Raw genomic sequence first — 17,759 nt, forward strand, 5'->3', positions numbered from 1 at the left:
TGGGATTAGTGGTACCCAGAGGGCGCAGATGGCACCAAAATCCTCAGGGGCATCGTGAAAAGGTCACAAAAATGGAAGAGTTCCACCCCCACCTGTACTCATCCACCCATTCACTGCATGTTACCCACTCCCCAGGCTGGGTCCTGCCCGGGCTTTTAGTCCCACATCAGTTCTCCGAGAGGTTTACTCTCCTTCTTTTTTAATTTCATGAGCACAATAGCGAGCGAGAGAGGAATGTCTTTTGAAATGTCAAACGGTGTGACTGGCAGTTCGGTGATGAAATTTTGGGAAAGGAACGCGAGTCCGACGGGACAACAGATGGTATCAGCGCCCTTTTGTTGCAGCGACAGGACAGGAAACAAGAAGGGAAGGATGCACATTCAGAGTCTTACAGCAAAAATTGGTCATTAATTAATTAGCAGCAGTGCAGAACAAACACATCACTGTGTGCCTGATTATTCTGCCTGTAGATCACTTTCGATGCTTATCGCTCTCATTATTTGTCCTGGGCAGATTTGTAGCCTCTCGGTTGCATTCGTGGCGCGATGGTGGGACTTGTATTCCTCCTCGATCTTGTTTTGCTGCACCGCTGTGTGTGTATTTCCTGCCACCATACGGCCATATTGTTCCCCAGGCGCTGGCTCCTTCTCCAACAACATATGGCGAAGCCAACTAGGCAGGCAGCACTCCACGAGACTCACAGCGTCTCCGCTCTGTGTTGTCTTTGAAGGCTGTAACGCGCCACTTATAGAAGGTTGTATTATTCTGTACAGGAGCGAGCAGAGCGCACAGAAGAAAACACTGTTGGGCTGTTTACAGGCTCATTAACGTGCTGTACGTTTACCTGCTGCTGATTTGACCTCAATACTCAGGGTTTTGAGACATAAGGTTGTCTATTTATACACCACCTCCTTCTTAAATTACATAAGCTGTACACGGTCTGCGTTGACAATACGAAATGTCATACCGGTGATTTCCATGGGTTTAGGAAACCAGCACCAAATTGTCATAAAAATGAATATTTTAGATTTTGTTTTTTCCTCTGCCGACGGAGGTTAGATCCCACACCTTTGTAATCATCGTCTCATTTTACACCCCATGAGGGCCTTTATTCCCACCATTGTGATGGTCGGCTCCACCTCAATGCTCCACTTGTGTATGTATTCAGGTCTGCAGTTTGTCCACGTACATTATTAGCATTCTAGTCATTTCTATATCTATTTTTTGGAGGTTCGGTCTCCAGCCCTGTTTTTTAAGTACATCGATTTCTTCAAAAGGAATTGAAAACAGGCCTTTAACAACTCCCTGTTCTGGGAATAAGTCACCGAGGTGATGCAATCAGAGGTACTTAAGGCCCAAAATTGCTGGTGTGTTGCATGCAGGGGTAATCTGGTATTGTAGATATTGACATTTTCTTCTAGCAGGGGAGGTTTTAAAGCAGCCTCTGGTTAGCAGGTAAGTCTCGAGGTCTCAACTCAAAGGGCAACAACTGTACAGACGTAATTAGAACCTGACAAAAACGAGCAGAAGTGTCTGAGCAGGTAATGTGGAGATATTGTTTAAAATCCTTAATTATCTGGACAGGAATGCCTGCCTGGGAAGGTAACAGCCCCTATAATCTTTACTTCAGTACATCTTGTAAACCGCTCCACTTCAACTGAACTGAGCCCGACAGCTGGAACCCCAATCACCGAACGTCTGGGAGCCGTTTAGGAAATGAAGTTTCTGCACTCAAAACCTGCAAGAAGACTTTCTACGAGTGCGGTTTTTCAACCAGATGGAGATAGAAGGGCCCAGCAGACAAATGAGTGGCGAGTTCATCGGGCCAGAGTGTTGAGATGTCGAGAGGCCAGCGCCAATCAAATGTCAGTGTGGGCGAAAAATTCAGCCAAACCACAATTTGTGGCATGTCGCTCTGCACGGAGCTTTCTTGTCTCCTTCCTTTTTTTTCCAACATTACAAGGCAGCGCTGCAGTGTTTTCGGCAGTTGGGCTCAAACGCTCGTTGCACTTGGCAACACAACATGGAAATCGGGGTCTTCAGTTTATCACCGGCAGCGTCAGAAGCAAGCAGCGAAGGAAGTGTGAAATCTGGAGAGAACGCTGCAAATAGATGAACCCAACTCCGGTGGCAGACAGGCATGTCAAGTACGTGTTATAGTGTGAAGATGGAACGTTCACACATCCCACAATCACATCCCAGCATGTTGGTTACAGCTGACAACTTTGTTTCAAAGCAGAGAAGCTTGCCTTGATTTGCCCCCTCACCTGCACGAAAAAGGAAGTGCCTTCCCTCGTTAAGCTGAGAAACAGCCTCACTTTGTTGAAATAATGTAATCATCTGCCACTTGGCAACCTTGTCCTCTCATTATACACTAAGTTTAAATGTATTAATATGATTTCAGCGGGAGGCTGTGACGAATAGCAGAGTCGGCACCAAGGCTGACATCTGTGACTGATTACAAGTCGTAATGTCCACGTGATAAATGTGTGGAAACAAGGCAACAATAAATTTAGCGCTGGAGCAGGGACTTTCCATTACATTTCTTATTACAGCCCCTCCCTTCTGATGGCTTAAATTATCTTAATGGGCCAACAAAGGGATCCTTCCTTTACTCATTCACAGATTATGACACTTGATAAAACCTGAGTCACACAACAGCTGCTATTAAACTGCTCCAATGCACAACTTTCAATACAGATGGGTCACGTGTTGAGCAATGGATAAAACAATAAAAGAGCCATTCGGGAACCAAATGTAGCTGTTTGTGTATTTTCATTTCTGTTGGGTGAGAGGCAGACGCCAAATAAAAAACCCCATGCCTTTGACGAATGGCACCGACTGCATTTCTTCCAGAGACATCTTGCTTGAACACAGCAGAGTAAGCATCTAAATAGGGATGCCGTTCTGAATGGTATTTCCTGCTGCCAGGGTTTCTTCTGTTGTGGCATGCGCTAAACAGAGTGCTGTCATGGGTGAATTCAGCAGAGCAATGCAAAGCATGGACCAACAGCAATCCCTTCTCCCCACAGAGGTTGACCACAGCAGATCCTCCTGCTTGTTATTCTTTGTGTCTGCCTGTTTGCCATTGTATTTATAGGAGGAGGAACCTGATTTAGATCTGCTCCATCTGGTTATTTGCTGTTGGGAAAGGTGCCATATCTTCCACTCTTCCATATAACACAGCCCACCCCCCAACTCTACTAGCTTTTATTAAAAAAAAAACGATGGTAAAGGAGATAGCAGGGCATCACTCCTCTCTGTCAGAGCTGCTTGGGCACAGTTTATAACGCTGGCTGGGAAGCATCGAAGGAGGGGAAGTCTGGAGCATATCGAGGTGTAAAAAATCCCTCCCTTTTTCCGAGGTATGCAGAGCTTCCACGGGTGGCCTTCCTTTTCTTCCACAACCCTCCCCCCACGGAGCCCCTTTACTTCATTTTACCTCCATTTAAAGCTGTGCCGGAATTCCAACCACTTGTTCCCACAAATCAGTCGCAATTCCCTTCATCCCATGTATATTTTCTACACAGAAAAGGCAGAGTTGGATAGATGACCTGCCAAACATGATTTTTCTGATCTAATTAGCTCAATGTATGCAGACAACGAAGCACAGAGAACATCAACATGCAAAATATCTATCTATCTATCTATCTATCTATCTATCTATCTATCTATCTATCTATCTATCTATCTATCTATCTATCTATCTATCTATCTATCTATCTATCTATCATTTGTCAGGTTTTCAGCACCACAGACACGAGCCCATTTCCAGTATAATTATATTTTACATCTTAATACTTTGATAATGGGAAGCAAAGCCATTCCAGTGGACAACTCGTAATGTGATCATCTAGCCATGACTGGCACAGGATCTTTCTTTAAATGTCCTTATTTCATTACCCAGTAATGTATTCGCTACTCACATGGCAGAGAGAAGTGGGTGAAGAAATAACGGAGGTGATGGTGAAAGATGAGCCAACAGCTAAACTGATTCAGTTTGGGGGGTTATTTTACAGTAAAAAAAAAAAAACAAAAGAGAAAAACTCTAAGAGCTCCAGCTTGATGATTGATTAGCATCTGGGCTAACCAGGGAAATGTGCTCTTTGTCTCCTTTACTGAAGTGTTAAGTTGAAGTTTGTTGAAGCTGTATTTGACTTCCTCTTGGAAGTAAAGGAAGCTGCCTTTCACAGCTTTGTCAGGGGCAACATTGTCATTCACTTTGTCACAATTCCCAGAGTTTCTTCGCATGCTTGCGAGTAAATGAGAGTAAATAACTGACCATATGGCCTCTAATATTCACTGTTGAACTAGGAGTGTGTGCAAAACATGAGCAGGAGAACAAACACTGGGAGGGTCGCATCTGCTCCATGTCAACGTGTTTGCATAACTCGAATTCTTTGCTGCTTTGGTTTATTATAAAACGTCGTTTCAGCAAACACACATGTGTGATATCCCATCCTCTTCCAAAGCAAACCTGATATGAAAACAGGAAATTGCAACAAAGAAAATACTCTGGGCTGTTTACTCTTCATCGCCTTTGCGTTTGTCCGCAGTCACATGACCATTTGTTGGGGACTGGAGCATCCCGGTGGGGAAAAAAATCCGGACTTTCATTTGCACCCTTAACAACAAACTGCGGGGGAAGAGAAAGGCTGACGCACATGGCGTTCACCTGGTGGCCAGATGAACCAGAAGAAGCTTCCAGTAGCTTTTGCACATACAAGCACGGAAGGACAGTCACAAAGCCTGCTCCAGCTTGTGGCCTGTCTTGAAGACAGATGAGGCAATGGTGCTGGGCCTGGAGGCTCCAGGCTCCCTGCAGGGACCTCATGACTGGGCTGGTATATTAGGTCTAGATCACAGTTGACACGCCAAGGCAGAGAGTACTGGGATGAAGTAGAAAGGTTACAGTGTTTCTCTGTCTTTCAAATGTGAAGCAGCTTTAATCAGAGCCAGCAATGACCGACGGAAACCTTTATAGGAAGGAAATGGACACTGAAACCTTAAACGAACCGACATAATAAGCAAAATTAGCAAAGTAATCTGCTGTTGTTAGTTGCACATTTATATAAATCATGCAAATGCAATATGCAGCTTAAGGCTTTCCTTTTCATGGAGGCTATTAGAACTTAATAATCAAAAGAACATCGCGGGAAAGAACACATTAGCAGAAACCCAACTGACAGCAGCCCATTTCCCCCATGTTCACTTCACTACCTCCAGCAATTACTGTTTCTTCAAGATATATGGCTCTTGATGTACAGGCCGGTGAATCACAGCACAGCTCTGCACGTGACACACCGCCCTTGGTAAGGTGTTAGTTCTCAAGCTCATGGTCTAACAAGGAGGCAATTATCACAACCTGGTGAAAGAAGAGAGCGTTAGAGACCGATAGGGTTAGCTTAGGCGCAGATTCTTCCACTGCAAATTGTGCAGTATTGAATGAATGATACTTTTTTAAAAGAAAGAAACCAAAAGAAGAATGTGGACGTTGGCCGCATGTGAATAACGCAGATAAAGGTTCTTTAAAACTGTGTGGGAAGGAGAATAACTCAGCGCATGCTGAGACAGCATGGAGATGCCCATCATCACAAGTGACCAATAGTGGTCTGACAGGAGCTCGGGAGAGGATGTATATCTCCTCTCATGGATCAATAAATCTCTCCTGTCATAAGCCTGTGCCTGGTGCCTGGCGCTGCTCTGTCTCCACCCCGCCCGTAACTTCACTCCACCCATAAGTCCTACTTACCTTGTGTAAAGTGCCTGCAGCGTTCAGTGTGCAGTCAAAACAACAAAGCTGAGATCAAGAACACTAGCCAGGCTCCAGGTAAAGGACCAGAGCTTTGATCACAATTTCAGATTGCTGGATCAGGACAAGTTTCTTCCAGACTCAACACTGCCCCGCCAACACACTCACACACACACACACACACACCTTGCTCCCCATTCCCTACTGCGAGCACATCAATAAGAAGCGGAGGAGAGGGCTGCTGCAAGGAGACACCACGTTGGAACGACAGCGTGTCAACTCTACACCTCTGCAACGCTGCCACATTTATCTAGTTGACATCAGAGAGACAATAGTTGCATCATCCCGGACGACAGCTTCTGAAAAAATGCTCCCCTGTTGCGGAAGTTGTTACACTGGTATTTATTGACTGTCTGTCAGTGTTCTACTAAAAGTAATTGGAAAACAGCTGATTTCAACTGAAGTGGCGTGTTATAAATGCGTCTTTTCACACCGAACGACTGCCACTGGAGGGATCTCCACACATCAGTGCCAGTGGCGGGGCCGACGAAGCAGGAGCGCTGAGCTTCTTTCAAGTATTTCACTTGAAGTGTCTCCAGAGAGAATGGATCCAGAGCTGTGGATTGACCAGGAACCGCAGATTTGCCATATTTAGTGTACTCTTTCCTCTGAGTTAAAGAAATAAAGCAGAGGCAGAGGCAGAGCCCAAGAACACTCCTGAGAATACGGCTGTCAGCTTCTTTGAAAACCCCCACCGTTTCATTTGCAGATGGTTTTTCCAACTGGTTCTCTCATCCCGCTGTCGATGCTACGACATAAATGTTACAAAGTACCGAAAGACGAGCCTAATGGCAACGGTACTCCAAATTCCCGACTTCATATAACAGCATCAGAGCGTCATTAGAGAGGTGATGTGTCCCCACTGAGCAGCTCTAGTTGAGCTTCTTAAAGCAAAAGAGTGGCTGCTGTTAAATATTTATTTTGATCTTTAAGAAAAGTGTACATTTCAAGCCTCCCAACCTCGCAACAGTCCCGCTGACTGAAATCCATTGTAGATTAAGAATGTGTTCCAGTTACCAGCCACCCGGTCCCATTTAGAGTTTTAGCTCTTGCTTTGCAGTTTGATCCAAAAGTTTGTGTAATCACGCCGGATGCATCTGCCAAGATACGTAATAAAAATCCCGCTCATGCCCTGGAGGACATCTCCAGAATGTGCATCCACATGGTTTTCAGCTGAATTTTTTATTTTTTTTTAACGTGATGCAGGCAAAACTAATGGAAAACTCATCTTCAGCTGCACAGCCTGAGGAAACGGAAGCTAAATCATCTCTGAGCTGCAGACTCAGTGGAGGCTGGAGATGCTGACATAATAATGGACATTAAGTGGTCAAAATCCGGCAGGGGATTCTGTGTGCCGCAAAGATAGATCTCTGTGCTTCTATTGATGTTTTCTGTAGGCAAGGTAGCGTTTGTTTATCAGATTTGACAGACTGTTAAGGTGCTGTAATAATGGCGTAAGTGCAAGTGATTATTGAATGGCACAGATCAAACTGACACATCCATCATTTTCAATCCATCCGTCTTCAACCGCGGCGCGTGCACCGCTAGCATTTAATATCTACCCCAGCCGATGGTGAGAAAAACACGTCAGCGAGAAATCAAATCAAAAATCAGATGTCAGGCGGACAATCGAAGCGGTGCAGTCCACACTTTGACTGACAACCTGCATCGTGTTATCAGATGGCGTGAGCGCTCGCCAAATGTAAAGAAGCCAAATGCGAAAACAAACCACACTGAATCAGGGATGTCCTCTGCCGTGACCGTCAAACATCAGATGGTAAAGCAACTCAAGGTCAGGCGTATTGACCGGAAACTGCTGATCTGGCAGCTCTTCTGAGATCCAGTAACGCCAGGAAGTCAGCAACCTAACTATAACTTTGTCAGAACAGTTCAGCAAGCCACGGAAATGAATGTTTTGACAGGCAATCAGCCGAATCTCCTTTTGTTTATGTCACTTGTGCGTCTGGCTTGGAGCAGCCTATCTGACAGTTTCCTAATAGAAGTCGAACCTTTAATTTCCAGTGCTCGTACAGATAGACAGGAGGAAGGGGAGGGGAATTACCCTGGGGGTAATACCAACAAAGCACCATCATTAGTGCTGCAGTATCGGGGCATTCGTGATAGTGACACGTTTGCTAATGATCAGGCCGTAGCTGGCAGCACAAGTAGATGTGAGCAATATCGCTGGCAGCAGAGTAACACGATTCACCTTCCAAGGGCCTGGCTTCATGCACAATCACTCACTAATTACAGCCCCTCCGATCTGTTTTGCTTTAACAGGTGACGTCTGCTTCTTTAACTGTGTATGTTAAAGGCATTCCTGCTTTCCTCTAATTTGCTTGCGCACCTACAGGCAATGAGAAAACGGTGGGCGCAGTTTGTAATAAGTTTCAGATATTTTGAAATGAAAATCAATTTCTGTTCACGTGCTGGAAAGTACAACCGCTCGGAAAATCCCGCTTCTGCTTTTGAATGGATTTCATATCTTTCGGTGATTTATTTAAAATGAAAGCTGCAACACAAAGTAGAGAAATGATCCAGCATCGCGCCTGCATTATCTTGGAGCCGCACAGTAACATCGGTGTTTTCATTACGGTAAGTTTAGGCAGCCTGAGAATAACTCCTATTTAATCATTTCCAATCATCTCCACCTATTCTCAGAAGAGAGACCAACTCATATGGCAGTTGAAGAAATAGAAGAAGGATGTACTTTCAAATTCCAGGCAACTGTTCCTCTCATTATGCGACTGAAGCTGTAACTACAGCTGTTACCGCCTTTAAAGCTAACACTCACCCTCTGAGATAACAGCTGATTGAAGTTTGTCTGTCGGTTTGGGGTGTGGATGCCCAACCCAAAAAAATTACTGCAAGCCGGACGGATCAAAGACTACCTTTGTTCCCATGCTCCCTTTGGAAACGAGCGCTCAGCCTTTCAGTTCATTTGTTGTGACATTCCCTTCATATTTTAGAACGAAAAAAACCCAGCATGAGTCACAGAGAGACTATTGACAAAGGTTGCACAGAAGAAGCACAAAAACAGGAGGAAATGTAATGTTAAGTTACACCTATCGTAATCTGCATCCGAAATGAGTCTTTCTTCTTATATTTTGGAGTTTTTTTCAACATTAGTCGCCATGCTATCACAAATTCTTTCATATCACTTTCCTTCAGACACCCCCGTACGCAGGCTGTTTTTACAGCAGTCCTATATATGGTCACAAGCTCTTGCAGATCTTTACAGACGCATACAAATATGGGTAGAGGGAGTCTTCACTTCTGTTTAAAGTCCCCGCTGACTCTGTCAGGCGGATGTCGCACTGTTTCTACCAGAGAACCCATCTGAAAAACGGCTCGAAATAGAGACAAACACTTTGTCTCATGGTGAAATGAGAGGCTTCATCTTATTCCAAGCATGTCACCACCTTTGTCTGCTTCCAAGATAGTGTCAGTGCCTCCATTATGTCTATTTATATCAGGTTTTTCTTCTGCCGCTGCCACTTTTGCTGTTGTTAAAAGACTTTGTGGAGCGTTAACCAGCATCTTTTCTTTACCTTAAACAACACATCATTATGAGAGGATTTCTAAAAATGTTGACTCCCTCCTTCTCTCTCCCTTAGGTCTTAAGACCTCCTGCTGATCTTGAAACCAGATCCTATCATGGGAGAGCCCACCCAACTGCTGTTGACCAGCTGGAATGAGAGTCTGGGAAGTAAAGCACAACTGGAGTCACACTGTGTCGCCTTCTACCCAAATACCCAGCCTCCCCTCCTCCTCCGTCTCCACAAATATAGGCTCAAAATGGCCTCAGAATGGAGATTATTGTTTAGCAGATGCCAGCTTTACGAAAGTACGGCACGCACGCTTTTGTCATGCGGCACAATTACAGGGCTGTCATTTTAAGATAATGACAGGAGTAACATTTGCCGGTTGCTCTGCCAAGGTGCTTTTCATTCTGGGCTCTGAAAAGATTTAAAAAAACTCCACCGAGCATGTAGCGGAGGTAATACTCAGTGTGCCTTGGTGCATTCGTGCAAATTTATAAACAGAAACGAAAGAACAAATGAAAGCATTTCAAGCCCATTTGTCCTTTACAGCCTTTGGGTGGCTGGTGACAGACACAGATGACCCCAGTTCCTCTGCTGATAAGATCAGCTGCTTCACCTGGCCAGCAATCTGCCATTAAATGACCCACTGAGAGACCACTTTTTTCAGCCAGAGCTGCACACTGACCCCGATCGAGTTCTCCCGGAGACGGTGGGGAGGGACGCTCTCCCACCTCACTTCATAATATCACTCCGCCTGTCCGCGCTGCTCGTATTGCCATTCCCAACATTTCAGGAATAACGTCCTTGGCTGCAAAGTCGGACGATATGAGAAATCCAGAAGGAGAAGCAGATAATTCAAACAGCTCGATGGTTTGAGGGTAAAGCAGCTGCAAACGGGCAATTACCGTGAATTCCTTTACCAAAAATAGCCCGTGCTACTGAACGCCACTTTAGTTGCAGATCAGTCTCCATACATCCAGCGCATATTAGATTTCCTGTTCTATTATTTGACCTACAAGCACAAAAGAAGTATTGACCCCCACATTGCTCTCCACCATGAAAAGCAGGGTATAATTAACTGTAGTGTTAAGAGCACAGTGCTCGTGTGACTGTAGAACCAAGTGTGAATACAGAGCAACGCTTTATTCTACGGGGATCAGTCCAAATCGATCAAATCCATATTCATTTATTCAGCCTGCTCATGTCTTCTGACCCCCGCAGAGATGTCTGACAGGTTAAATGTGAGCTCTCGGTCTTATTTATCCCCTGTCAGCCATGATGAAATTCGACAAAAATAACAGTAATAAAAAAACACTGGGTTTTTTGTCTTGTGCTTGGCTCAAATAGCATAAAATGGCAGTAATCTTGTACCTGTGACTAAAGTACTGCTTAGCTTAAGCAAACATGCCCTCCACAATGTGTCATCAGTAATGGTAGAAAAAAAACCCAGCCTGCGCCATCTGTTAAGCATCTGTCTGTGTGTGATTCATCCATACTCACACATACTGGCTGCTTTAGGTATTTGCATTAAAGATGTGACACGAGTTAACGATTAACTCTCTATCTGCCTCACCCTCTCGGGAGAGGACAAAATCCTCTGCCTACCTCCACAAAAACACTTCACAAAGGCATTAACTGTGTTTTATGGGCATAGGAATAATAACATTTACTTTTTTAGCCGTAATCGGCAGCAGTGATGTGGCTCCGGGCAATGTTGGACCCTTTGGTGATACTCAACAGTCACAGGGTGGACTGGGGTACGCGCTGCCAACACTTCTGCCTACACTGATAATAAATAATCATGCCGATCCTGGAGCGCCATAATAATTCATAGCAACAGGAAAGTACAAAGTACTTCCAATGCTGCTGATTTCCCAGTCAGTCATGATTTACCGCGCTAACATGTAAATACCCACCAAACATCAGTATCTGCCGTCAGTCTGATTATGTCAACGTGCTGCTAGCCTGTGCCTCATATCTGAGGCGGCTCCAGGATCACAGAGCCGTCCATCTCACAGGCCCTGAATATACCCAACAGACAGCTGCGGACACCACGGGCGTGCAGTTGTTCTATTTATGTACCGTCTGGAGACAACTTGGAGGAGTATTCCATAACTTGTCATCGCCTGGGCACCGGCGAGGAGCACGCTCGCAACGAATGGTAACAACTGTTAAATGAATCATAAGCGCTAAACTGAATTCACAAATCCCCTCATTCAGTCAGCAGAGCACATCGATCCTCTGCAGCTTATTAATGCCAGACAGTAATGCAAACATTACAGCCAATAAACAATGAAAACAATGACTTAATAGAGTAACAGACTGAAATAACTCTTCTTTCTGCCCTTTGGTTTCCCGGACTTCCTGTTTGACCAAACTAAATCCCTCTTGATGCCAGGCTTTCCGCCCTATTTCTCCCCTTTTCTGTCTCGTTGTTTTTTTTAATCTTTCCCTTTTGTCCTTCTGTCTGGACCCAGACCCCCTCATTGGGTCACTGGGTACTGACATAAAGTATTTGTTTTTTGTGATGTACAAGGGAACAAGAGGAAAGGGTAGAGCTGGGGAAACAGAATGCAAAGACAAAGATGGGGATGGACAGAGAGCAGAATGATGGGAAAGGTGAAAAAACCTTGAAAGTTAAGCAGTGAGAGTAAAACAAAAATGGGGTGAATGTGGGAAAGAAGACCGGAATCGCCTTACGAGGACTCGCTGCAGGGGACGAGGGTGCTGAGAACTGTACGTTAGGATATTTCAACGCTGAGCGAGCACATTACGCTGTTGAAAGAGTGGTCCGCACTTAAGGTGATCAATCACACTGATAGATTTCCGCCTCATAACAACAGAGACATTAAAACCATTATGCAAAGTCACGATGGGATGTTGGAGGTGAGGCGTTCAGATGTGTGCATCGCTGCTAAATGATGAACATTGAATTACAGGAGAAGCAATGCCCATCGCATTATATCAAACTGGCAAGTCTGAAGAAAGAAGGGAATATGTTTCCTCCTGAGTTTAAAAGATAATCTTGCTCGCATAACTAACCCCCACCCCTTTCCAGAAAAGAGCACTTCCTCCCAAAACATTCCAAAATAGATGAAATCATTCTGATGTGTCTCTTGAAAAGAAGTGCTGGTGATGACAGGGGGTGGAAGCACACACTCTGGGCCTGGATGGGATCCAGGTGGAAGGAATTCACAGTACTGGCACGGGGACCAAACTCCTGGCTGCGCTGGTATGACTCTAACCAGACAACCCACTCGTGTGCCAGATAGCCCTCGGAAGCATTATGAAAGCCACCATGGTGGACCATCTGTATGTTATTTACGTGTCTTTAAATCCACTGATCACAAGCACGTTCTGGACATACACGGAGATCTCGAATCCTGCACACATTCTATAAGATCTTCTTACTTCCTATTGTTCATTTATGATATTCATGGTATTCAATCTTGTTAGCAAACAAGATCCTGGCAGAGCGATGTAAACACGAGCATTCAACCAGAAAATGAAATGGAGAGGCTATCACAGAGGGCACCGCAGCCAGTTATTCGGTGCTTTGCAACAACGGCGGCTTCATCGGCAGCTGGTGCGTGAAGTATTCAACCAGTACGAGGCAATTGTTCGCCCAAAGCGCGGCGCTGTTGCGGCCCCACACACCAGCCTATAGGGTCTTATTTCTCTAGATTCAATTCTGTTTCATCAGTTTGGCTTTGAAGAACATAACAAAAAAAAAAACTCTTAGGCTGTATGTCAAATAAATGTCAAAGTTTCTCAAGAAGTCAGGCGAGGGCACTGGAAACACTGCGGAAATTGCTGATATTTCATCAAAGGACTGCAAAACCTCCAGGGCGATATTTAATGCAAAAAATATGTAATGTCTCTGATCAATAAGTCAGCATTGATATATACCCCAAAGTTATGAAGATTTATTCCAAACTCTCACTACTACTTACCCTGCTGACCACATATTGAAGCATTTCATCACTCAGGCAATACTCCATTTTATGAAGGGCCCTTCCTCGAACATATTGTTCCAACTAATGCCTTGAACGGAACAATCTGTCCTGTGTGATGTGGGTGGTGTTATTATTATTTTGCCTGCAGTTTCAAGGACAAAACCCCTTCTGGTAAATAACAAATATTCATCATTTGCGAGGAGCGATGCCTCCTGACATTTAAGTCACTACCGAACGCTCGATTCGGTAAGCGGCTGTCTGTGAAGGTGAGGAACTCACTCAAGGTGAGGAACTTACTCAACATTCCCAAACAAAATCTTGGAAGGAGGATGCTAACAAGACCTCGTGGGCTGGAGCTAATGCACGCCCGGCATCTCAGAAGTCCATGTTGTGGTAAAGCTTATGTGTGCATGTGAGCATAAGAGGATTTTAAAAGTCTGGGTATTTTGTGTGAGTCGTCAGGGGAAGACACCTTTTAACAGGTGGTAGCGTCGTCCTGGAGAGCCAAATCACCCCTGGTGGTGGTGAGTCTGTCCCACAAAGTGAATCGAGTTGTGCCGGACTCCTGTCTATAGGAAGTCTTTATCAGTTTCAATAAAAGTTGCAATTTAGAGGGAGGAAAAAATGGAAATTGTACAAAAAAGACAGTGACTGTTCAAAACAACAGAGCTTGGTTCCCACTGAGCACAGCTTAGCAGGGGGGCTGGCAGAACAATGCCAGGCCCTGCAGGGGTTAATCAAAATCCCTAACAACCAAATCCGAGCCAAGTCAAGAACCTTTAATGTCTGAACCTCTTAACCATGCAACAGCTTTTCCCACTAACTCCAAAGCCAGACTTTGTTGACCACCACTAGTCTTGGACCATCAAAAGAACACATAAAGGGAAAATGCATAAGCAACAATCACGGCTGAAAAAAGATTTTTTTCCACTGAGTTGCCGCTAATGAGATAAAGTGTGATAAGACAATGCAAATTTGAAATTTTGTCATGAGACTGGGATAAAATAAAGGGAGATTATGTTATATAGGAGGGCCGTGGGGCTCATCATTATTGTGCTCTACCTGGTCATCGTCACTGGCAACCATAAAGCTCCTTCTGCATTACCTGACGGACGGGCTGCCTCGTTTCACCACCAGCTTTTCGTCTGTTTTCCAAAAATAAGGCTGTTTTCCCCCAGTTAAAAAGACACCAGCACTGAACACTTCAATCGGTTTGGGTTTCTGGTGCCGGTCAGCTTACCCCGCCTCAATATTTCTGCATTTTATCTCAAAAATGGGAACACAATTCCACTAAATTGGAAAAATGCCTTTGTATTATTCGATCTCAAAAAAAGGGAAGTTTTCGAATAGATTCCAGGAAACGGTGATTGGTGCATTTAGAGTGAGCCGTGTTGGACTCGCTCGGGTCATGTGTGATACACCAGCAGTTGTGAACAGAGAAAGCCCCTTTCTTTCCTACACAATCACTAAAAACAGGGAAATTGGTTTATAAAAGTCCTTTCTGGAGAGACTAGAAGTACCGGTAGCAACTCTGCTCTGACAACAGTCAGCATGAAAATCACCCGGCTCAGTTTAAAAATTGCAAATTCATGCATGTTTGAATGTGGGGCAACCCAAATGTAAGCTAGAAATCTGCACGAAAGACTGACGGGAAGTTTTTAATCCTGTGACCTAAAATAGCAACTTGCTGTAATTCTGCCGCGTGGAGCTGCTGTTAATATAAAAGCAAGTCTCCTCAAATGAAAGTGCACATTTCTGCATCAAGCCGCTCGTCTTCACCTTAATCATCCTCCATATTATACATCATTAATACTGGTGTTCCTAAGTAGCTAAGCCTTTCAGAAATAGGACATGACGAGTTGTGGCAGTCCTCAGTAGATTTATTCTTCTGAAAAAACTGGCAGCCCTGTCAAATCTGCCTGCAACCAGCATTTCTGTCACTTTTTAAAGCCAAACCTGAGTGATGGGGATTGTAAATAGCAGACGGCTGTACACCCACATGAAGGATTTTCTTGAATTTATGAGAGAGTTGAAGTCTAGAAGGCTTTTTTCCCCTCTTGTTTTTTGTAATCTAGGGCAAAGAAACTTTAGGGGGAAGCCTTTCATTACACCCCAAGAGAAAACATTTGCAAGGAGCAGAAGTGCACACAAACAAGGCCGGTGCCGTGTGGAACCGCGAATGCGCCATGTCCACCCAGCATAATCAAACAACTCGACATTTCACTGACCAGCCAGGCCGGGTGGCCGAGACCTTTACTAGTCAGGGTGTTTTGTTCGAAGCAAAAGGGATCAGAATTGGGGAACAGTTTGGGAACCAGGATGTGGCTGTATAAGTGTACTGCTCATCACTTAATACAGAGCACTACCATGAAAGAAATATGATGTCTTTTCTTTCATGCCAGGCGGCGGACTCGTGGGTCCAGAATTAAGGTGACATGTTCATGGCCATCAAGATCGTGATCGCCTTCTTTTTCATCAAGGCTCATCAAAGCTTTTGCATAGTTTGAACCTTGTTTGAGAGCTCAAATGGATTGTGGTGGTCTTAATTACAGCTTTATATCTCAGGGGTAGCACAACTTCAATCTCTGACTAATTAATCCTCAAATTCCCTCATCAATCTGAACAAATAGTAAAGTTACCCACAATAAATAAACCAGGGTTAGTCAGTGGATTGGCTATGTAATCTTCTGATGGGTCTGTTGGATAGTGGGCTGGTTGGTGCCAACACAGACAACTAAACGCATCGGCTTAAACTCACCTCCAACAAACTGGATGCCACCAGCCACACGCCCGATGGTACGTGAGATGAGGTCCGAGATGCAGCAGCCCATCAAAGCGGTGAGCGCTACTAACAGGAGGAGGCCACATCCCACACCCGTCACCACCGTGCAGATCCTCCACTCCAGACTCGGGATGCTGTAGAAGGAGGCGTAACGGCCACACTGCTCTAACATGACAGTGGACTGGCTTTCCTCATCTCTCACTGGGTACGTGCACCGGCGAAAGGTGCCAAAGGACACGGGCTTATCCATCTGTGACCCCAGCAGCCAGTACGGCATGAAGAAGCCAACGCAGGAGGCAGCAGCACTCAGCAGGGACAGCAGGGCCCAGATAACACCCGAACATGTCAGACTAGATGCCATGGTCAACTGTCTGAGGACGGTTCACGCAGTCACTGTTCACACAGTTGCTGAAGAGCAAATTTACACACAGTCACTGTGGTGTGATGGGCCTTGCCATGAGCGTTTAACACAAGCAGTCTTCACCCCGTCAATGACTCTGGGTCCCTGTCCGGAGAAGGAGAGAATCAGCCACACTGAACTTTGATGGAAAAAAAAAAAATCAAAATCAGAAACAAGGTCTCCACTTTTGGAATGAAGACACGATGGGCTTGATGCACTATAAGCAAGAAACCTGTTCCATCTATACAGTCATGCATATGGAAGACACCATGTCATAAAGTATAAAGGAAACACTTCTAAATATGTTAACAGCTCCATTTCATATTGAAAAAAGTGGAGCTAATCGTACTGAAGATTTAAATGATACATCATTAAAACACACATATGTCATTGCTGGATCTCTAGATGCAAATAAATAGAGCCAGGGTTCAAAAACCTGATAAACGGTTTATGATTAAGTTTACTTCCTTAAGTTTTAAAAGACCGGTTAAACCAACTCACAAAATGTTATGAGGCTAAAAAGTGCATCACAACTATACATTTAGAGTGATTTTGAAAACAACATTAGCTCTACAAAACAACTATAACATTGTTATAATCAACTTGGAAACGAATACGCAAAGAAACAAATACAAACTGCACGGGTGGAAATGGTACATTTGGAACAAGAAAACAAACTGCAAGAGTGGCCACTGCAGGAGCATGGGGATGTTTTTTCGTTAGGGGTGACCTTAACACGCAATGCTCACACAGTCAGAATGTTAATAATGACTACAGAGGAAAAGGGAGAAGCTTACATGCTGGGGGAGCTCCGGAATAAGATGCGCTCCGTTTACACTGAGAGGTTCTTTTCCATCCGAGTCCAGCCGTGCTCAAAGCAAACTTTTCTCAGTCGAGGACAGCAGAAAAGAAATGTGACCGAGGCTCCCGTCGGCAAAGCACTTTGCTTATCACAAATAGATTCGGCCAAGGTAGAGATCAGTTCCACAACACTGTGCTGTGCAAAACGTGGAGCGCTGAGTGTCTAAAGTCGGTTCCACATTCCTGCTCAGCGAGAGAGAGAGAGAGAGAGAGAGAGAGTGGGAGAGAGAGAGGCGGGGGGAGTAATCTCCATGAAATACTCTCTCGGGGATGACCATCAATCACTTAAATCCCCACCCAGGGGTTGGGCTCACTGCTACTATCATCCACCTACTATGCTGCTGATGCCTTCACTGTAGCTCGTAAATTATCCGAATGAACATTGAGGCAAAACCACAGCAAG

The 17,759-nt window shown here is 44.8% G+C and overlaps 1 protein-coding gene across 1 annotated transcript in view; it reads right to left on the reverse strand.

The window, feature by feature from the left end:
- Nucleotides 1-17,546, reverse strand: part of lhfpl6 (LHFPL tetraspan subfamily member 6) — a 31,922-nt gene extending 14,376 nt beyond the window's left edge. Inside the window, exons 1-2 of the mRNA XM_003968595.3 lie at nucleotides 17,293-17,546; nucleotides 16,072-16,600 (exon numbers count right to left, since the gene is read on the reverse strand). Coding sequence (XP_003968644.1) covers nucleotides 16,072-16,456 — 385 coding nt within the window. The 5' untranslated portion in view covers nucleotides 16,457-16,600; nucleotides 17,293-17,546. The remainder of the gene's footprint in view (nucleotides 1-16,071; nucleotides 16,601-17,292) is intronic.
- Nucleotides 17,547-17,759: the final 213 nt, after the last annotated feature.

The sequence above is a fragment of the Takifugu rubripes genome, chromosome 11, assembly GCF_901000725.2.
Source record: "Takifugu rubripes chromosome 11, fTakRub1.2, whole genome shotgun sequence".
Taxonomy (NCBI): domain Eukaryota; kingdom Metazoa; phylum Chordata; class Actinopteri; order Tetraodontiformes; family Tetraodontidae; genus Takifugu; species Takifugu rubripes.